Below are 22444 nucleotides of genomic sequence, written 5' to 3' on the forward strand. Positions count from 1 at the left end.
TTGGACATGAGAAGTGGCGCAATTGCAACGCCTTCTCAGTTCTCCCATCCTCTGGGGCAAGACGATAGGTCCTGAGCGGTGTCCAGCTTACTGCCTGCCTTTCAGATTCAGACTTGTTCCAGATCAGTCTGGAGTGTCCGGGGTTTTTTTGAGCAAATCTTCACTTTCTAATGATCACAACCTGGTCTGAGCATTCCTCCTGATATAAAATGCCCCAGTGTTCAGTACACTAAATGTCATTATGATGAACCTGAAAGTTACCACAAGAAAAGGGCTGGCTCTTACACCAGTGGTATTAAAAACTGTTGTGTACACTGTGTTTTTATGATGCCTTGTGTCTGTATGTATTCCGGACAAAATAGCAAGCCCCACTTTTCAGTATTCAAAAATCAAGACAAGATTCAGATTATGAAAGCTGTTTCTCATCCTGAAGAAGTTACAAAACCCAATTAGTGGAAAAGATTATCCCAAACGAGGGTCTCACCATACTTCCAGTGTGAGTACGCAAGCATCATATTCTTCGTTTAGGCAGAGAGAAGACACTGAAACTGCTACTGTCAGGCTTTCTTGCAGAAGTACCTTGAGCATTGATGCTAACTCTGATGCAGGTAGACTCAGCAATCAAGAAGTGTTATTGCATCAATGCTCTAAGCAATGACATGACTTGGAGTGTGCACTGGCATCTAGCAAGGAAAATTTGAATTGTTTTTTTTTAAAGGAAATATTATTAGCTGCTTCTGGGAGCTGACAAGATCCTGAATGCAGCAATAATGAAAGGCAATGCAACAGCTGTACCAGCACTGCTACTCATCAGCAACCCCGTCCCAAAGTACAGTGTGAAACGAACTCCCATTCAGGGCTGGCACCACTGAACATTTCTATGTGGTTCCAGAAGATGGTTCCAGGAGATGCTGTTCCAGAAGATGGTTCGCATTACCATTGCATGGTTTCTACCCTTTCTAGCAAGCAGATTAGTCTCCATCCAAAGTAATTCCCTCAGGGGTATTCCCAAAGCATCCCAGGTGAGGGACCTGAACCCATGGTTGGCAGTGAACAGACCAGCAAGATGCAATGCAGTGTCCCCATATCCATCCCTTTAGCTCTACTGGTCCTATCTGAATTCACTCCCTCAAACTGAGCGGTAAGTAGGTCCTGTTGGCATTCTTCAAAAAAGAGATCTTGATCTTTGTCATTAGCAACAGCTAGGCTACATTTACCATTCAGGAGCTGGTGTAAACCCTTGTAAAGAGCAAGAGGTGCCTGTTGTCTTCACCAGAGGAGTTTTCATCACTCTCTGATTAGGCAGTCATGTTGTTTTGGTGTTGACATTAATGACTTTTAGGATTTATGATGCTGGCTTTCAACAGTAACTGAAAGCTTAGACCTTGGTGATACACATCATGCATAAGAATTGCTCCCTTCTTCCCCACAAAGAGACGCAGCAGCTTCACTTCCTTGGCTGTGGCACCGACTAATAGAAGTGCCCCCCTGGCTGAGGCTTTTTACAAGAATATGGTAATACCTCTAGCTGTATCTTGGGAAAAATCAAGATCCACCAAAAGGACATTAAGGAATTTAGCCTTTATTTAAACGCCTGTCTCCATCCAAATGACTATCTTCTTGCTTCAGAGAATGGGAGACATGAGGGATTTGGAGTCTAGTTTTTTTATGTCTGTATGTTTTCTTGCTTTAATTTGAGCATCTTAATGCAATCTACTTATATATGGTTCCAAGTAGAACTGTGAATATTAACTGGAGGTCACTGTCAAAAGACATCTGGAGCGTGAGCAGAGAGTCCTACCAACCTGCGTGGCTCCTAGATCTAGTGGCTTTAGTCACAGATACCTGAGATGCCAAGAAGTTAAGGGTGGTTGCGGGCATGGGCGCTCAGGGACGGGCCCCCTGCTGCTGTCACCCTTTGCGTGTGAATCCAACGCAAGGGCTAAGAGCCTTGGCAGGACCATCCCTCAGGCAAGGTCTAGGTTACGCTGACACACAAGCGCATGATATCCTCTGCTTACCTCATTAACTCCCTTTCTGCATCCTTTTGACCTTTTTCTCTATTCTCCAGTACTTCTCAGGAACTTGTGACAAAAAGGCAGCTTGTTTTTTAAAGGCATTAAGGTAAATTCTCGTTTGTTCCTAAAAGACTACTTTTTTAAAATCAAACTGTTATTATTTAAAAAGAAATTCTTTATGTTATAAATTATGTACATTGCCAAATAAGACAAAATTCTATGTAAAAAATAATTAAAGATCATCAATTAACATTCTCCTTATCACTGCAAGGGAAATGGATGTTACTGGTGACACAATTGAAAATCTGGCCAGAGGAGTTTGGGTGACCTCAAGAATGAAGGAGTCCTAATTTAAAAAGGCTATTTTTTAGTTCTCTCCTGCACACGTGCTGAGCTGTTACCTTTGGCTTCTTTTCTTCAGACATGGAGACACGAGATCCTGGCTTCAGGCTAGATAGGGTTGCTTTTCTGCAGAGTATTGAAATAACTGAGGTTTAACCTTACTGTCACACTTTTACTGGAATATTGCTGTGCTGTCACTAGCTTTCTTGCTTTGATGGTTGAAGTGATGGAACACCTCTCCTGTGAGGAAAGGCTGAGAGAGCTGGGGTTTTTCAGCCTGGAGAAGAGAAGGCTGCGAGGTGACCTTATTGCAGCCTTCCAGTACTTAAAGGGGGCTTATAAGAAAGATGGGGACAGACTTTTTAGTAGGGCCAATAGCGATAGGACAAGGGGTAATGGTTTTAAACTAAAAGAGGGTAGATTCAGACTAGATACAAGGAAGAAATTTTATACAATGAGGGTAGTGAAACACTGGAACGGGTTGCCCATAGATGGGGTAGATGCCCCGTCCTTGGAAACATTCAAGGCCAGGCTGGATGGGGCTCTGAGCAACCTGACCTAGTGGAAGATGTCCCTGCCAACTGCAGGGGGGATGGACTAGATGACCTTTAAAGGTCCCTTCCATCCCAAAGCATTCTATGATTCTAAGTGGAGAGGATCTAGAATCCTCCTTAAATTAGCATGCAACAGGCTGATAGACCAGTTGAGTAACCAGCTTTCCAAACCCAGATTCTTCCTCTTCACACCAGCAATGTTAAAGTTAACTATAAAAGATTTTAAAACACACTTGAACTCATTTTCCAATAAAATTTAAAATACATTGCAAAATGCTGTCCCACTGAAGTAACTTCTTTCCCCAAAAAGAAAAGCCACCTCTCGGTTACCTTTCTACTTACCTTAAAAATCAACCTGTTCACAAACTAAAAACTAAAAGGAGAAAAAGAAAACATTCTAAGTGAATCATGCATTTAGGTGTTACTGAGTTAATACTCATTCATTGCACTTTACTAGAGAAAAGGCAAATTTGCAAAATAGGAAGAAGGACTGAAGATACTGGAAATTGAGTTATAAAGCAAGTTACACATAGAACATATTCTGCTACAAGCATGGTATTTTGTAATTTTTTAATAAAAGCAAAAACTTCTTTTGATGTTAGAATCTAATAAATCCTGAGGTCAGAAATCATTTGTGTAAAATTCAAGTGTTGCCAAACTTTCCTATCGAAAACCTTCAGATTTTATTTGAATGAAACTATGCTTAGAAATAATGAACATCAGTCAGAATGCTTTTGCCCTTTAGATTTTCAGCTAGGTTGACTGAAAACAGCTACTCACCCACAAACATCTAAATTCACTATTCTCTAATTCCGCACTGGTTCTGCTAATGACAGTCCCTGGCGTTCATCTTAACGTACCAGTGAGGTCCCAGTGCTCTGTTCTGTTCTTGACCGATAAACGTGCGCCACTTGCATTGAATCAGTTGGCATTAGAAATAGGCAATGATGCAGTAAATCTGTCCTCCCAATTACCAGCTGATCTATATTTACATAGTACTATATACTATAGTATATTGTTTGTATTCCCCAGTAGGGATGAAACTGTCCAGAGATGAAACGAAATGAAGTGATTAGATATAAAAGGCACAGACCTGCCAGGGTATTAAAGCCACTGTATATAGACAAGGAGTCCCCAGAATCATAGCAACTTTGGTCGCTAATGCCAACCCTAGAACTCAGTATTTGCTTGCTCTTTCATTGCAAGCAGCATAGATTCACAACAGCCCAAGTGTTTTACATCATATTTACCGTTGTCCATCCTCAGGACACTTTATTTGTTATGTTTCCACTGCACTATAATAAATCAGAAGTAAACTCTGAAAGAGCAGTAGCTACTAAGGCCAGTAGAAAACTGTTGTTAATTGGTATCCGAACAGTGCTACCACAGAGTCGGCACATTTCTGGAGCTCTGTTATTTGACCGAAGTTTTAAAATGTGTTTTTATGGCTGGGTATGTATATCCATTAGATAGACTGCTAGTTTAAACAAGCTATATTAAAAAGCTTAAAGTTCAGAACTACCGATACCTTTCTTCAGCCTAGAAGTGCAGCTTCAAAAGGTGAAAAGCTTTCAGATCGTGATTGCTCTAAGCAGGCTGAATACTGCAAGAAAACCAATTCTAACACTGACTTTTGCTTGTGTTACTCATATGTAATGGATGATTTACACAGTGAAGTTTGGCTTTCCGTCACATTTTTTTTTTCCTAATAGATAAGTATGACAGCAATTCTTCCTTATACCACTGCCGTATTTCTGTTGGTAGCTTGCCATTGATGCTTACAAAAATGTCAAATGGTCTCATTTAGCTAATTAATAATGTCATGAGCTAAACTAGCTCTCAAGGACAGAGCTGACTACATGGAAAGTCCATCAACTCAAGCGGTGTTTGCCTTGACAAAGGGGGATGGAGATAAGCTGGAGTAAAGGTCACAACTTGTTCTCCTCGGTGTTTGTTTCCAAGCAACCCAGTCAGTTTGTCTGGGGTTACAGCACACGAGGCTGAGTTTGTTTTGCTTTCCTGCCTCTGCAAGTAAGGCACTGAAGGTGACGGCTCCTCTGGAAATGAGCCGCTGTGCTCCACACCAGGCGGCTGAAGAAGCTCGGGGAGGAGGCTTGGAAGCAGACCCATGAGAGAAGCCAGTAGTAATGTTGCTGTTTGGCGTCAGAGACTTCAAACTAGCTCTTGCTCAGAGTAAAAAACATTAAATGTAATTAAAAAAACCAAAACAAACAACAGTCCAAGTTCGTGTGTGCCTGCACGTGTGAGAAAGCACGAGCATCTTGAGGCTGACAAGAATGGACAAACGCTTGTTTTTGTGCAGTGCTCATGCTGAAGCAAGAGACAGTCCATCCAACTTAGTGCAAGTTGGCAGGTTAAGGAACAGCTGAACGGCTCGCTTGGGGATGTGTGAATACTAGAATGGTATTCACAGTCAGGAACCAATATAAATTGGGTATCAGAAAATACCAAACACTGATGCAGGGAGCTTGCAGAGATGACATGCTAGCAGCAAAATAGGACTCTGATGATTGTGAGTGATCCGCTGGAGATTTACACAGAACTGGTTTTGTGGTTTTCTGCCTTTTCTGCCCTGGTTATAAAGGCTTTTTCGAGCAGATGAGAAGCAGGAAGCCTGACGCTGCTAACGGACAGGAGTGCTCGGGGTGCACTCTCCAGGTGCAGGAGTGCTCGCAGAATAGAAAGCCATACCAGAAAAACCAGCCAGACTTTGCAAGGTTTCTCAGATGAGGAGTTCAGGTAATCACGTTACTGGGGCCATTCTTCATAGGCAACGTCAGGGCATCTGTCTCAGATCGGCGTGTCAGTAAAGAGGTTACAGAATAATACACTGAAGTGAGCAGCAACACGTTCCCAGGACCAGATGATATTTATGCAAGATTTTCAGATGTGTCCAAGGGCAAAACAGGCAAGTTTCTAATTCTGATGTGCAATTTCTCTCATGAAACATGATACTAGAAAATTGGAGGTAGCTAATTTGATGCCGGTTTCTGGAGTTTCAGGAAAGATCTAGGGAACATATTGACCAAGAAACCTGCTGTCTTTACTGGCCAAATTGGCAAGAACTGTAATACAGACCCAAGAGATGAACACACTGGGAAGGAGTCAATGAAGTTTCTGTAAACAGAAGTAATTCTTCATAAATTCATTAGTTCTTTGAAGTATTCGGTAACCCTGAGGACATGGGAAATCCAGCTGATATAGTTTACTTTAACTTCAGAAGAGATTTCACCACTTGCCTTTCAAAGGCTCTTAGAGGATGTAATCTGAGGGGATAAGCAGGAAGGTCCTTGCACGGATAAACAGTTAAAAGATAGAACAAAGAAGGATACGCAGAAATAGTTGGGTTTTACAGTGGAAAAGATTATTAATGTTTAGTTTATGCAGTTCAATATATTTCTAAATGATGTGGAAAAAGGAGAATAGTTGGCTGACCACATTTGGCGATGCTACTAAGGATACTAAAGACAAAGACTGAAGAATTGCTGAAAGACCCCATGCTACTGAGTGACAGGGCAAAAAAACCCCAGCAGATAAAATTCAGTAGTGATAGATGTAAAATAAGGCACAAGGAGAAAACCCAGTCCTAACAACATTTACAGTGATGGGCTCTGAGCTTATTATTACCATTCGCAACAGCTATTTTTATACTATGCCAAAGACAATTTGGCACAAAGCTAAGCAGCAGTCCAAAAAAGTATATTGAATGCTCAGAATTATTTAAGAAAGAAACAAAAGGGAATGCATTATTCCACTGTATGCACCTGTGGTGTCCCAGCATCTCCGCTAGTATTTGAAGTTTTACTGTGCCCATTTCATAAAGGCTGTAGTGAAATTAGAAAATATGCAAAGACAATAAGAAGCATAATTGCAAGTATGGACCAGCTTTTATATGTGGAATGACTAAAGAGCTTAGGGCAGTCTTGGCTGGAAAAGAGGTGGCTGAGGACACAATATGACATAGCTATAAAACTACTTTTTCCTAGCATCCCTCTCAGCCAGGTAGAGGAGGGTATTGGACTAAATCATCTGACCCACCACCTCTGTTCCTGTGCAGTGAGGGAGAGGACAGGAATGCCTACTCAAGTGAGTTAGAAACAAACACCACTGTTGCAATGCAATTAAGACTAAAATCCTCTATTAGAAAGAGTGCAGGCTGTGCGGACACAGCATCCTAGCAAGGGCCAGGGGAGCACCTGCGGGTGTCGCAGGAGGTAACTCCCCTGCATGCAGGGCTGATTTTCTTCTGTGATACCAACGGCTATTCAAATCCATGGACGTAATAGTAGGAGGGAGACAGCTTTGTAACTGCGTACCTTGTGCAACCATTCTTGGAATACCACATGCACAGTTTGAAAAAGGATGTTAATTAAGCTGGAAAGTTTAATTGCACATACAGAGCACTGCGAAGCACTTTTGGATGTTGTATGTTTTGCAGCTCTGTGTCTTAAATGTTCTGGGGAACAACATGAAGTGTCTCAACTCACTCTAGTGTTGACCCGCAGGCCACCGCATAGATGACAGCTGCACCAGTGACAACACGGATGGGAAAAGCCAGTGTAAACGCAGCCTGAGAGTGGTAACTGCACTAACAGTGCATCTCTATGTTGTCTCGGCTTGTTTCAATGGACAAATCCACCGAGTCCTCTTTTAGAAACTAGACGGCCCCAGGCTACTGCCACAGAGGTACCGCTTTGGATGGCCACGCCTCTTCTTAGTAACTACGGGGTTTGGAGTTACAGCAGGGACAATAATAATAATTTTGAGGAAGACTGTTAACTATCTTCAAGTACAAAATAACTCTTTGAAAACATCAACAGTCAAACTGCTCAAATAATGCTTTCCATTAAGAGTTTTCTTAGTTCAGCTGGTCTCCTTGGGGGTAAATACTTCAGTTGCATAAATGTGAAAGATAGTTGTCCTGCTTTTAGGACCTGCATAAGTAAGAAGAAAATACTAGTTCTCTTGGTAATACAGAGCTTATATTGCTAAACACTGAGTCGTCATTAGAACTGCCTACTAATTTCCAATAAACCACAATCAGGCAAACCAGACACGGGCAAAGGAATTTCATGAATATCCTCAAATATGTAATTTGAGCTTGGGAGACTTGGCTGATAGCTATAGTACTATATGAAAACTGATCTTAATGTAACTATTAGAACATGAGTGTGAGTTCACAGAGGTGGTACTGAAACCACACTACAGATCCTTTCTGCTGAGCTTGACTACACTTCGACCACACTCAAATCACACAAGCCACATCAGATGCTAGCTGATTTGTTACAGCTCTGTCCTTCATTTCTTGATAGGAAGAACCTGTTCATCTTGAAGGCAGTGAAATGGATGTACACATTAAGTGGCTTAAGCAAGAATATACAAAAACTCAGAGGAACTGGAAAGAAGTGGATAACCGAATGAATGTGACAATAGAAATACGGAGGAAGATGATCAGCGATAAGGCACCTTTAAAAGACATTCTTAGACTATTTCCTTTCTTAAGATGCCCTTATCAGGTAACAAAGCTATTTCTGATGATGACATTGAATTCTATGTTACGGATATGATACAACCGGAGGCACGTATTTTAGTGGGTGTTTCTGGTGAAGTATCCATCAACATTGTTCTCTTTAATATTTAACTCATGTTTCTGGTGCTGAACCCGCTTTAAAAGATTCACCAGTCCTGTGATAATCATGCCACACACACCACCAGTGGGTTTTCTGAAGCATTTTGGTGTTACTAGATGTATTTCTTCCCTGCTTTGAAAAGAAATGAAACCACCCCCTCCAGTTTATAATCTTATTTTACTGAGCTAGTCTTATCCTGCCTTCAAAGCGGACACCTCATACGTTGTTTTCAGTTTTGGTTTTGAGGATTGCAATAATACCGAATTTTTCTTTTTCTTTAGCTTTTTAGGGAGTTCCAGCTTCTCACACACATGGACATTTATAAGAAAACCGTTGAGATTTTGGAGATTTATTCAGAAAACATATTATCTTTGTATGTGGTGAGGAATAATCCAATTAACATTATGCTGCAAGAAAATCTGAAGCGGCACACAGAGGAAGACATTCTGAAATGTCAGTACAAATCTTCTATGCTCTGAACATCAGAGTTTTGTTGTAGCTAATTGTTCTTACTTATGTAACTAAACTAGCTCTAATTTTACTGCAAAAACATTTTAAAATGCCACAGTTGCTTGAAAAATATACAGTGATGGGGAAGCATTAAGAATAAAAGCTAATAAATTACTAGGAAAATTAAGTCAGTCAGGTATTGAAACTTTATTTTTCCTATTGAATAAAAGATTGCAGGTTTGATAAAGTTAGTAATTGCCTTAAAATAAGATGAGCAGAATTCTGTATTTCTAGATATGTAAAAGAGTGCTTATTATTTTCTAAAAATACATGCAGAAAACAAATTTTCTGGGTTAGAAATAGTCCCATAAAAGGAGAGGATTTCCTTTAGAAAGAGAGGTACTGTTTCTACGGTTGAAGTGAAATAACGGAAGAAGTAGTTACTGCTACCTGTATTTCAAAGTACCTCGTCTCTGCAGAGACACATTGCAGGAAAAAGTGCAGAGACTGGTGCCTCTGGAGAGCAGGTACCAGAGTCATGCAAAGAGGTCCAGGTACCTCGATGTGTTTGGCTCGCTGGCAGTGAGGGAGCAAGCACCGGCTGCCACTCAACTTCTTTCAGTCTGAAAAGTCTGGGAGTGCGGTTCTGCAGGGACAAAACATTGAAGGAGTTACTCATAATCTTTATTCTTCCCAAACTGCAGCTGCAGATGCCTATGCCTGAGCTTAGCAATGTGAGAAGTGCTCCTTTGACTGTCATTTTCTATCAAACAGGCATAATGCCAGGATGTCAAATCAAAGGCGACACAGTATGAACACGTGTGTTTCCTTTAGTAGTTTCACTCCTTTTATTATCGGGTCGTTTCTTAAAGAAGCAAGCAGAGTAGGTGAACATATTGGATTTTTCTTCCTTTAAGCTTAAAAACACGAGTACTCAATAGCTCATGATATATTAAAAAGTGTCACTGAACATCCTAATCCAGAAAGCCTGTATGGACTTTCTACTCATACCTTTGGCCTTAGAAAGCTATGGACGTTGTAATTAATTTCCCCTTTTCTTATACAATACGCCCACAAGGATTTTAACTTATACCTTAGTAAAGGCCCAAGTGTTTACTTTCCTGTTTTTTCTTACGAACAACTTGACCTGGCACCAAGATAATAAATGGCTGACAGGACAGGTTCAGCGAAACACACGCCACCAGAAGTCTGACCTGCAAAAAAGACGTTACAGTCATTAAGAGCTGAACCAGGGGGGTGGCAGCGACTACATCCCAGGAGGTCCTGCAGCACCAGCTTGTACTGCAGCCTTCAAAGTGGAGTCCTCTGGCAACAGGGCTCCCCGGAGACATCTCATTTACTGGGGAGAGAGGAGTCTGGGGACGTGTGGTGGGGGCAGGAGGGTTGCTCAGCTCGCAAACTCCACTAGGAGCAAGCCAAAGGCCTACTTATTGTGAGAAAAATTTAATCATAGTATTGAGTAGCAGAGTATCATGAATAATTTGACTACTACTGCTCATTGCCAGCTGAGACACCTAAACCTTCACTGTGGTACAAACTACTCTTCAAAATGCACTGAACAACAGTGCCACTGCTGAGCTGTTAACCATTTCATAGGCTGCAATCTGCTTTTCCAGGATGATACTGCAATGCCAGAACGTTTTCATTTGTAATTTAGCAGAAATCCTTGCCTTTGACAGATATGAAAACGACGGCTGCATGTTTACTCCTGCCAGATGTCTTTGGAGATGATTCCAGTCTGTTTGCTGCAGTGAACGAGGAGGTAGGAAACAGAGCACTGACAGTCTTCGTCCCTCTTCCTCCTGTGAGCTGCCTGGGCACATCACCTGGCCTTTTGGTGGCTCAGCTTAGTTCCTGGAAAAGGATGACATTAGCCTGCCTTTTGGGCAGAAGGCAAATATTCATAGAAATACTAGCTAAATTCAAAGCAGTGTTATTATGCTTACTTGCTTCTCTGACCCGTTCACCAAAGCGACGCTGTGACAACATTTGAAACATCCTTTTCCTTAATTTAGGTGAAGGTGGTGACACCAGTGTTGGAAGTAAAAAATCCCTTCAATGTGAATTCATGTGAGTTTGCACTGTACGTAGAAAGAGAAGAGCTAGCCCAGCTCGATGACTGCACCATGGCCCTGGCGGCGCTCGTGGCTGCATTTCACGTGTTCGACATCCCGTGCCCAAAGAGAATCCACAGGACGCTCAACTTCCTGGAGTCCCTGGTCTTCGAGGTGAGGAGCCCAGCATCCCTGCCCGCCCAGGCAAAGAGAAGGCTGGAGGTACCCGAGTACCCCAGTACGTGACGGTGTGCACAGCACTCCTCTCAGGAGCGTCTGACGTTTTGTCAAAATAAATCCTTTTGTTGTGAATAAAAATCAGTGCCATTCTTTCTGGTGTTTGCATATTTATAACTCCGTTGTTTAATAACGCCCTTTTTTTAAATTGTACTGGCTACTTTTTTGAAAATTTTAAACCTAAGCATTTTCATTATTTTAAATGGAAATTCTAGAGCAGTCTAGAGGCTTTAGAGATAATAAAATTTTCTAGATTACTGCATGTGTCGTGTTATTATTTTTACATATGGAACATCTAAAAGATTCTGATAGTCTTTTGACTGTCAGAATTTAAAAAACACACTTGTGAGTTAACGTGAGTACCTCGCTGCTTCAGATGCTAATACATTTAATGTTTTGAAGTGGCACAAATCAAAGATTTACTTGTTAGCATCATTTCATTATATTATGATCACTGAAGCCTACTGAAATAATTTTTGTGTTTTAAAATGTTGGGCCTGATTTATAATTTGCAGGGTGATGAGTTGTCACTATTTTCTCCATGCACGAAACATTTTTTATTTTTTTTTTTTAACAGTAATCCTGAATTTGCTAAATAGGGATTCTGAGATGAGCTCTCAAAGCTGCAAGAATGCCTTATCTGGGATGCTGCCATGTGCGTTTGTAACCACAGCTTTGGCGATCGGGAGAGAACTCCCCATTTTCTTTCTGAATTTGCCCCCCAGAACAAACCAGCCTTCTCCACATGGTGACTCTCCTATCTGCCCACACAGAGCGGAGGCCCTCTCCTCTCTTCTTCCACAGCCTCCTCTTCTCCCTAACATGCTCAACTCCTGCATCTCTGGAAACCCCAGGGATTACTGCCTGACAGTGCACAACTTCAGACAAGCACCTAGTAATGGACAGCAGCAGCAGCCAGCAAATGTGCCCCATTACATTAATTAGAAATTAAAATGGCTTTTTATTAAAACACTGCATTCTACTGAAGAGCTCAATCTCCCACCAGTTCTAAAAACGTCCATGTAGGCAAAGCAGCGTTTGTGGTCACCACAATTCTTTAAACACTCAAACACACAGCTTGGAAGACCACAGTAGTTTTCTTAAAGCCTGGCTGTGCAGGGGTGACTCCAGTGCAGAGATTACAGCGGGAGACCCTGCAGTATGAGGGGAGATCGCTGCATTTAATGGCCAGGCTCTCTTAAGTCTCAGGATTTTTCATGTGGCTCCCAAGGAAATCCGGGGACAACCTCTACCTGTGTGACGGCTGGGCTACCTCCAACACAACATACAAAATAATATCAACTGCCTTTTTAAAGATTCAGTAGGTCTCCTGAGTGTTTTTAGTTTCCAGGTGGATTTGTTGGGTGTAGTTCTTGTAACAGAGGTGGTTACACCCTGCTACCTCATCACATGGGATACAAAAGTAAGGATTATACATGTCCTCACTGTTGTGATAGCTGTATGACTAAAAAGTTGGGCTCTGTAACATTAAGTGAGGTTTATTCTACGTCTCGTAAACAGTATTAATCCAAACCCGTTTCTTAAACCACAGTACTTTGTAAGTAGGTATATAAAAACTCAAGGAGTTTTAACATCGCCCAGTAATCTCTGTCGAGCAGCAAATCTCTTCATTGGTTCTCACTGCAGGCTACAGAGCTGGCACATGAGAGAGACACAAGAGGGTGAGGGAAAATAAACTACATGGAAGGACAGAAGGAAAGAAAACAGAAGAACGTGGCATTTCACTGATCTGCATGGGCAACTTCAGCTGTTGCCAGTGACAAAATCCAAGCCCATAAACACGATTCTGACTGTGACAGCAAGTGGCCTGTGAGCCTTAGGAGTAAGTTTAGGCAGAAGGCAGACAGCAGTAGCCAAGTTGCTCTTTTAAACTCATTGCCACACTCAGCTACAGTGAGGAATTACTCCACACCACCCATGGGAACAGACGGGTTCATCAGAGAATCCTGGGCACACACAAATGTAACAGACAGCTCCAGTTCAGGTTTTATTTGTATTGTAGTACAATAAGAGTGCAATTTGAATGTACAAATATTGAACAAAATGTAAAAATATTATTTATGCAATGCTATGGAAGGAAATTAACAGAGCAATGCAACTTACTTCATACTGACCCTGTTTCACCTCATATTATGGCAGGTACCAGTCACCTACATGATCTGGAAGGGGCACAGACAGTTCTTGAAATCTTAAGGAACTCCAGCCAAAGAACAGCCTAGCAAAATCTGTGGGAAGATGTAAAATTCGCCCAGCTCTGTGCAACGGAAATGCTCCGTTTGTTCTCAGCTCTAAAGGCTGAGCCACTGCCCACCGCAGTGCTAAGAGGAGGGCTGCCAAAAATCTTGATCCAACTTTTCTCTCTCTTCTTGCAAAAGTAACATTCTGGAACAGTCCTCAGTATACAGGTAGCTAGGCTTTCTCCCACTTAAAGTGCATCTGGTTTACATCTTACATATATATACCAAGTGCAACGACTTTCCCTGACAAATCATTACAATAATCCTCCAAGAAAGAAGGTTGCCTTACGTAAGTACCTGCTGGTGGCATCTGCAGCCTGCTAATGACCCAGTGAAATGCATGCATTTTACACCTAGGATGTGCCAATGCACCATATGCATTTAAGTATCCTTTTCCTCTGTGCTTTGTCTTTCCCCCTATGCCTTATTCCTTTATAAATCAGAGTTTCCAACTAGGAAGTGGTGGGTGAAATAACTCTCCCACCATTGGGAAAACAAACCTATGTTGAATATGAAGCCAGAGTAGCAGTCCTAGCTTTAGCACACTGTTTTTCTCTACTGTTGTGGTAACTATACTGGAGACCAGCATGTGCAGACATGAATGAATATATTTTCTTTTTTGCAAATATCCTTACCTCAAAATACATGTATTTTCCTTCATGTGCTGAAGGACTTAGCAGGCTCCCATGTAAAAGGCTGGGACTCTATTGTGCAGCATAAACGAGAAGTCTTCTATGAAGTCAAACTTTATTTTTCAGTTGCAGCCTTCTCTATACCGATCTTTTGGTAAAATACATTAAAGATGCTGGTGGAAAAACTCACATAACATTTTTGTAATCGTGCAAAAGTAAAAACATTCAGTTATCAAAAAAGCATTATAATTTCAACCCCAACAAGGTTTGTTTTGTTACAAGCAAACAGACAGTTTTATAATCTGTAAAGTTATATGCTGTAGCATAAAGTGTCACGTATGTAACATTAAGTGTTTCATTTTTAAACTATGGCACAAATACCTATTAGCCATAACAGTCTCATCTGGCTACCTGTAGCCTAATTTTTGGCTAATCAGTTTTTATTTTGATAGTATGAAGTAAAAGCTTCTGAAAAGTAAAATGGGTACATGAAGCAGAATTCAAGAATTCCTAGAAAATATTAACGTTCCCTTATATAATACAGCATAAATAATTAAGGAAGGTTTTCTTGATGTCCAGAGAAAGTTAGGGATCCTAACCATCCATGGAGAATTAGCGCCATTAGTTTGGTAAATAAGACTAGCTGACTCGGTTGTTACACGGTACCTTCTCAAAAGCTTGAACACTTCCCAGAAGGATTCAGATGCGTACTGGCTCTAGGAGAATATAAATAGTCCACCAGTGCTGAACGTACGTTTCTTCCTTTCTGAGAGTCCTTACTCAACAGTTCTAGCAAGTCTTTGTGCTTTGAATAAAACATGAGCTCCAGAGGAGAAAGCTGGCTCGTACACATTTTCCATTATCTTCAAAGTTCATTGTGTGAGTTTTTCTCTGCAGCTTTGAACATCAGAATGGAATTAAAGATTTTTAGGGCTGGTCCCAGTTTAATGCTCATTATTTTGACTATGTCTGATTGGGTCATTAGCAGAAATGCTTCTCCATCAATTTGCTTTAAAAGAAAGAACACACAAAGCTATTAATAGGTCTGACAGCGCAGCAGTATAGATGTTTCAGAAGACATGAAAAGAAAATTCCCAGCAATTTCAGACGGTGTAAAGGAATGGCTGAATACAAACACTTTCAAATGCTTTCAGGATAGCTTTGATTTCAACCTTTTAGACAGATCAGCTAGTCCAAAAGAACAGGATGATTATCTTCTTTCTGCTTGAAAACAACTGTCTGGCTAATTTTTAGCTAACCACTTCTTATTTTCATACTGACAGTATAAAGTAAAAGCTATTGAAAAGTAAAATGGGTAAATGAAGTAGAATTCAACTGTACTGCAGTACAATAACGGTTTTTAACAGCTGCTCCTTTTATGCAAGCCTCCATAAGAAAGCTTCTGGATTTCACTTCAAACTACAGAACTGGAACCCCCTTCAGGCCACCCCCTTCTGTTCATTAAATACCAAATTAAAATTAATTTGGTCCCAGACGTAAACAGGGGCCAGGCTACATAAAACTGCCTCTTTGACACAAACACAACTTTTCAAAACACTGAGTATTTTTTCTGCCAGCTTTGTAGTGTTGCTATTTTAATAAAAGTTTCAGGAGAATATTCTCCTGTAGTCAAATCGCTCTGTCAGCAGAAGTGCTAAATCCAAACGTGAAGAGCCACAAGGCTCTCACTTCCAAGGGCTTCAACAGGGCCAACACTTCTTGCGTAAACTTCAGGTCACCTAGGTATCTACAGTAAGTTTTCCATGTAACATAAGCAGGATAGCTAGGCCTAAAAGCCAACTGTGCTTAAATCAGGAGCACTGCTTAAGCTTAGAGATACTAATTTGAGATAAAAACAGTGTAATTAAGTTTCTGTAGGACTAGAAGACAAGCTTTCTGAATCAGACACGCTGCAAAGGAAGCCTGCAAGGTACATCCCAGCACTGTAAGTCAAGGAACACTGCAGTGAGAACAGCATCACGCAGTTACCACAATTATGTCCTACTCATTTGTGCACAAAGCCAGACTGGGTGGGCTCAGAACCAGAAACGTGTGAACGTGTGCCCAGCATCTGAATATATGTAGGATGAGGGTTCACTTCCACAGCAGAAGTTTGAACCAGCACCTTCTACCTACTGATGCCAGCCAGTCCATGTTGGTTGGCCTCCCTGGGAGAGGTTTAATTTACTACTCACAGACAAAGCCTGAGAGGCTGAACCCTGAAGAGGGAAGTATTTTCTTACACCTCTGAGAATGAAAGTGTTTAGGATTCAACCATCTCTGTGGCGCTCTCCACCTGCTGACTCAATTAGCAATATGCCAGCTTTTATTTATCTTAAATTAACTGGTGAGACACCCTAAGTGACACAGGGGATGATCTAGGCCTGCATACCTGCTACAACTGTAAAATGCCTAACATCTAAGCAAGTGCAAACTGCCCCCAGATGCAGCCTGTCAGTCCTCTGACATGCAACTGTAATAGTCATTACTATCTACAGCACAGCCTGAAAACTTTTGTCGCAGGAGATTAGCAGGGCCATCTGTATGCATTTTCCTCAGGAGGTGCCTTCTCAAGTCTAAGTACCACAATTATTCTTCACTTGAAAGGCTGGCTGACTTGGGATATTACAGTACCAGACTCTGCCCATTCAGGTGGTCTGGCTGGGATAAGCACCTAACTATTCACTCTGGCGATTTGTGATGAAACAGCCTTCTTGAAACTAAGCATTAACAGGAGTAACAAACCTCTGAGCGGAAAAGAAAAAGCCAACCAAGCTTATAAAGGCCTACTGTACCTAAAAGCCCTATCACTTCCTAATGATGACTTTGGCACAACAATCTTCTCAAATACCAGAAACACACTCCTTTGAACCTCATCAGAAGCCTTCAGATCTTCTCTCGTCCCACTAACTCAAATCACATTTGTAAACTGGCTGTATCAGGAGGAAGAGCATCAAGAGCTAAGTGTGATCAGACAAGATGCAAAGAATTTTAAGAGCTGATTTTCTTGAACCACTGCCCTGCTCTGTTCTACTTATTAACATCCTGCAGAACTAAAATAACATACTTATAAATTTGCTCAAACCAGATTAAGAGAGAACAGTAGTAAATCACGAAGTTCCTCCTCTTCTACCATTAGTTCTAAGTAATTTCAGTTGCAGTAACAAAGCTAAAGAAGCACGAGAGAGCTGGCTGACACTTAGCTAGTTTTGTCTTCTTTACTTCCTTCCCACTCCATGACCTGCAAACCAACCTCATCTTCCATACATTTGCATTTGACCTTAAACATACACTTCATCCTCCTACTTTATATGTATTTTTAATGATGACATAAAATTAATCTTTCCACCAAGCTTTGTACTCTGTGTCTTTTTGAACTAAAATTCACCCACCTCATCTTTAAACACCTTGCCATGTTCTTCACATCCTGGTAAACTCCGTATAAATTCAGACACCTGCCACCGAAGTATACAACAAAAGATTTAGTAAGACCGGTGTTTTCTCAAAACAGTCTTAAAGTTGATAAGCATTAAAGATTTTTAGCTATTGTTTTTACAGCCTCATATTAGGTGTTCCACCTTCTTCTATAAGTGCGTGCAGTCGTGCAGCTGGGTGTTTAAGGACAGGATTCACAAAATCTGCAAATTAAAAGAGCACATGCCACTCTTGTCCACAGGACATGTAAGAGTGGCTATTCCCTCAAAATTACTGTTATTCTATCCACGCAGATCCAGAACCATGAATCTTCTCTTGGTGAATCACTTCTCACAAACCAAAATGGTTGCTGCCTTCCTCCTCTTTATTCTTTACAGCATAGAGATTAGCAAATCCGTTTTCAAAGTTCATGCTTCTTTTTTCTCTGATTAGAGGAGATTCAACTGTCCCAGCTGCAGAAAACTGCCTTAGTCATAGGTACTTCTGAAAGTAAAGCAGGGACCAGACCCTGTCTGTCCAAGCATTATTACATACTTGAACAGTGGCAGGGCTCTAATCCTGAAATCAGGTGTCATGGCCCGACCATATCCATACCATTCTTCTCTGCACTATAGGCTCACCCTCCAAAACAGTGTGCCACATCCAAACTATGCACCAGGAATAGCTCCTTGGTCCATGCTGACCCCTAAGCCATTCCTCCGGCATGTTTGTGTGGGTGCTAGATGTTACTAGTGTAGACCTCGAGCACCTGATCTGCTGGGCCACACATTTAGCACTTTTCTTTCCCTTTTTAACCTCAGTGAATATATATATACTCACACACATACATATTTATCTGTACCTATACCTATCTGTACACATACGAATTAGTACTTACTGCTTCTAGGGCTGGATGGCAGCTGAATGGGCATTTTGGGGATCTGTTACATTAGGTCTGGCTGACTCTAATCCTCTGAGTACTAATGTGTTATTGTTGATTAACAATAATCTAAAGCTCTGAATCAACCAAGACTTCAAGGGCAGTGGCAGTGACAGGGGAAACCTACCTCATCTGTACTCCACTTAGAAACTTTACTGGCTGGGATCCCAGCTACACTTGGAAGGAGCTTGCTCTGCTGTTCCCAGCGCAAGGGTAGGCCAGGGATTTGCAACTTGGAAGACACAATAACTGGTTGAGAAAGAAGCCTCTGTGTGTTGGGTTCTTCAACACCTTCAACAACAGGAAGCAACAAACAAGAATTAAATCCCTCAGTCAGTGATGAGATCAGTCACAGTAAAAGCATGTTCATTTCTATTGATATATATGGGCCTCCCTACACAAGCTGCACAGTTTTGCTTACACCAGAATTAGAGGAGTACCATGACTGTTCTTTCACGAGTATGACTGTGATTATATTGGCTCTATATGAATGTAACTAATCTTACACGGAGAAAGTCTCTTCCAACATAACACAATTCTATGCCAATGGTATTAAAAAATAATTTTAAATATTTTTATACAATAAATCACACCCACATTTAATAGTTGTACAGTAGTACAAGAACTAACTTAATTCCAGGGTTGAGCTGTTATAACTTCATCAAAAGCAGCACTGCACTGCTTCAAAATTCCAAGTGAATCAGTTGTACAGTTCCAGCCCACACAACATCTATGCCTCATCCACAACAAAATGTTTTTCAGTTCTTCTGAGGAAAAAACACAAATGTCTGCAAATTCCCTGTTCCCACTTTAACTGAATGTTTTATTCGGAAAATAACATTTAACTCCTCCGTGCTGCTATGGCGTTTTTTACAAGGTCATTTCCCTTTTTATCTCACTTATCCATAACGGAACAAATGAGCTCCCATCCCACCGGCCTCAAAGGTAATGTACTGGTGGGAGGGTGGCTTCAGCCACCTGCTGCTGTTGCTGCTGCTGTCTGGAGAGCAGCAGCAGTTGCAGATGTGTGTAGGAGGCAAGAGCGAAGAGGCATGCCTCGAATGATGTCAAACTGCGTAAGACATCTATGTTCATGTAGATTCACTGCAAATGCAAAAGCAACATGCCTGCTATGAACTCAGGCCTGAATGCTTCCCAATTGCCAAGTAAAATTGTGGAAAACCTCTGGAATTCATTTCTGAATGAAACAGTGAAGAAAGAACCTATGCCTAATATGCCTTACTAACATGGCTTCATGCAATCACTCACAAATCCCTGTGCTATTTTTGTTTGGATTGCTCACTTTTATTACAGCTCCATTCTATTTCCATTTTTTGGAAGTTGCTATTATTCACCGTTCTTCCTAACCTTACTGTTCTAGTTTTCATACACTTGCGCCCAATGACTAGGGCACAAATTCCTGTTATAGATTTTTGCCAGCACTATGGGATTCGTCTAGGATATATAATGTGGCCAATATAGGATGGGATTACATTTGCTTGTGTTGTTCTGCTGCTCTAGCTTAAATTTTTGTTACTTTCAAGACTTATCTTCATTTTATATCAATGTTGATTATTCAGAAGTTGACTCTTACGCCATGTAGTCCGTATTGTCAGCCCAATGATTAAATTTAAAAATAGACTCCTTAGTTTTTTCCTAGCATCATACTCTTACTCTTGGAAGCAAGTTCCCTACATGTCTGTTTACACTTCACTGTTGTTCTTCAAACATTCCTTCAAGCTTCTACTACTACTAAAAATCTCAGTGAGAAAGGAGTCTTTTAAGGCAGCATGCTGAATGTAAAGCCTATTTTACCGAACAGTATCTTTCTCATTGTCCCCTTGAATCCCCTGATTTTTTCTTTCTAAAAAAGGTCTCTTGAGAGTTGAAAATATAAGTATTTAGCTAAATTTTTTGTTCTCCATTTGCAAAACGTGTAATACATCGACAATGTAACATAAATAGCAGACAACAATACTGTGGGAAGAAAATTCCAAGCAAATTGCAGTCCATTTTCGCATGTGTTTAAACATACGTATACGTAACAGCACATAGGTACATGCATAGAGAGTAGCAGCAATGACAGCTAAGGTTACCTATCTATCCCATATGTCTCTATTTTCAATAGTTTACAGCTGTGTCAAATCCTAACAGTTTCAGACAAAAAATCTATGCTGGGCATCCGTCCATGCTGTGTTTTTTTGGTAAACTTGGGGCAAACACAGGTCAGCTGGTTATGAATGAGGTTAGCAGAAAATAAGTTCACTAACGTGACACTGCATAATGCTAAACCTTGTACTCCATCTATTCACATTCAAGAGCTCTATTTACTGACTTGGAAAGGAATGCAGTGACTAATGCCTTTGAGGATGCAGGCAAAAATGCCTCTGCTTCTCAGCCTGTGTCATATCTGTCCCACAGGCAAGATGAACAGCACAAAAAGAGCATGTAAAGTGCCAATTTACCCAACTAGATGGAGGAAAAGAAAAAAAAAAAGGTCCCCAACCCTGCAGCAGGTATAACCACATCCCTGACAAAAGAAAGTTTAGGTTTAGTGTGGGTAACTTCTTGCAAAAGACAGTGCAAAGCACAATTTTGGCTACAATCTATGTCTGTAATACCAGACATGTAAAAGTTCTCCCTACCCTTATATTCCGGTACTCCTTACTGTGCAAGCCCTGCTTCCCATAGAGAGGCAATCTGTGTTTGTGGGCCAGAGCAAATACGTGATGTACTCCAATTTATGTCTCAATTTGGATGTTTAGGAGAACACTAACTTGAGGTGCACCATGGGTTAGCCAGTTTCATCAGAGCCACAAAGAGGTCCTTGAATGATGTAAGTGAAGAAACCAAATCTGCTTGCCAGCTCCACGTGAGATAGCAGAGCCAGATGCGGTAAGTTCACACTTTTAACCCTGAGACCACTGTTCTTCTCTGCTGACATTTTCCTTCAGCATCAGCCCACCTGTCTCCACGTTCTTCTTCATACTTAATGCCACCTTGTTATCCTTCTCCCTGAACCATATCTTCCTTAATTCACCTCTATCTTCTTAGTGAGTTACCTTCCAACAAAATATAAGCTAATGTTTCAAAGACGCTAAATGGCAAACGCTTTCTGGCATTAACAAGAGACTATGAACACTGTTCATTCGCTCCTGCATGTTCTAGCTCCTAGCATGTATCAGGTTTTTAAGCACAGGATTTGTGTCGATAAAAAAAGCTAGTATGAAGGGGCCATGATTTCAGTAGAGTTCTTTAGCTCCAAATAATCTTTCTCCAAAAAAGGCAAGATAGCACTACACATTTTATAAAGTATCAGTAGAGAACTGGTCAAGTGAGTATGGCAAAAGTAGGTTAAAGAATAATAATATAAGTGACATGCAGTAAAAATACCGGCAGTCACAGTTCACTAAAGTCTGCACAACTGCAATTATTTTAGCTTGAGCTTTCCATGACTATGATAGCAAGAACTGAATGATCCATTTTCATCCTAAAGATTAAGTATTATGGCACATTTAAACAAATAATGGCACAAAATTATGTGTATAAAAAGGAGGTAAAAAGGACAACTTTGTTAAGCAATAACATAAGAAAAGTTTTATAAATCTAATTATGCAAGACCCTACACAGAGACATATCCTAGTAAGCAGAGCTTGTTGGTGAAACTCAAAATGCTTCACAAAATCAGGCTAGTTTTCTTAGAATAAAAAAAAAGAATTGCAGGCAGTTTAAAATGCTTCAAATGATTTGATTTTAAATTTTTTGTATTGTGTTATGTAATGCAGAGTCAACATCAAAACTGTATGTTTCCAGTCTTCTGAAACAAAATACTTCAAATGACCTAAACCTCTTCTTTTCATCTGCTTTAGAGAG

The 22444-nt window shown here is 40.8% G+C and overlaps 2 protein-coding genes across 9 annotated transcripts in view; one reads left to right on the forward strand and one right to left on the reverse strand.

Moving 5' to 3' along the window:
- Positions 1-11449, forward strand: part of SAMD3 (sterile alpha motif domain containing 3) — a 41394-nt gene extending 29945 nt beyond the window's left edge. Inside the window, exons 8-11 of the mRNA XM_009460830.2 lie at positions 8248-8451; positions 8847-9018; positions 10716-10798; positions 11052-11449. Of these exons, the coding sequence (XP_009459105.1) occupies positions 8248-8451; positions 8847-9018; positions 10716-10798; positions 11052-11336 (744 nt within the window). The 3' untranslated portion in view covers positions 11337-11449. The remainder of the gene's footprint in view (positions 1-8247; positions 8452-8846; positions 9019-10715; positions 10799-11051) is intronic.
- A 1862-nt stretch (positions 11450-13311) lies between these two features.
- L3MBTL3 (L3MBTL histone methyl-lysine binding protein 3) overlaps positions 13312-22444 on the reverse strand; it is an 85685-nt gene continuing 76552 nt past the window's right edge. For all 8 annotated transcript variants that reach the window (XM_087776547.1, XM_087776550.1, XM_087776555.1 and 5 more), the window contains 3 exons: positions 18699-18862; positions 17610-17672; positions 13312-15226 (listed from right to left, as the gene is read on the reverse strand). In XM_087776547.1, the coding sequence (XP_087632673.1) occupies positions 15083-15226; positions 17610-17672; positions 18699-18862 (371 nt within the window). In that variant the 3' untranslated portion in view covers positions 13312-15082. The remainder of the gene's footprint in view (positions 15227-17609; positions 17673-18698; positions 18863-22444) is intronic.

This window comes from Nipponia nippon, unplaced genomic scaffold, assembly GCF_047370975.1.
Source record: "Nipponia nippon isolate SJK-2023a ecotype South Korea unplaced genomic scaffold, ASM4737097v1 scaffold_4, whole genome shotgun sequence".
NCBI lineage: Eukaryota > Metazoa > Chordata > Aves > Pelecaniformes > Threskiornithidae > Nipponia > Nipponia nippon.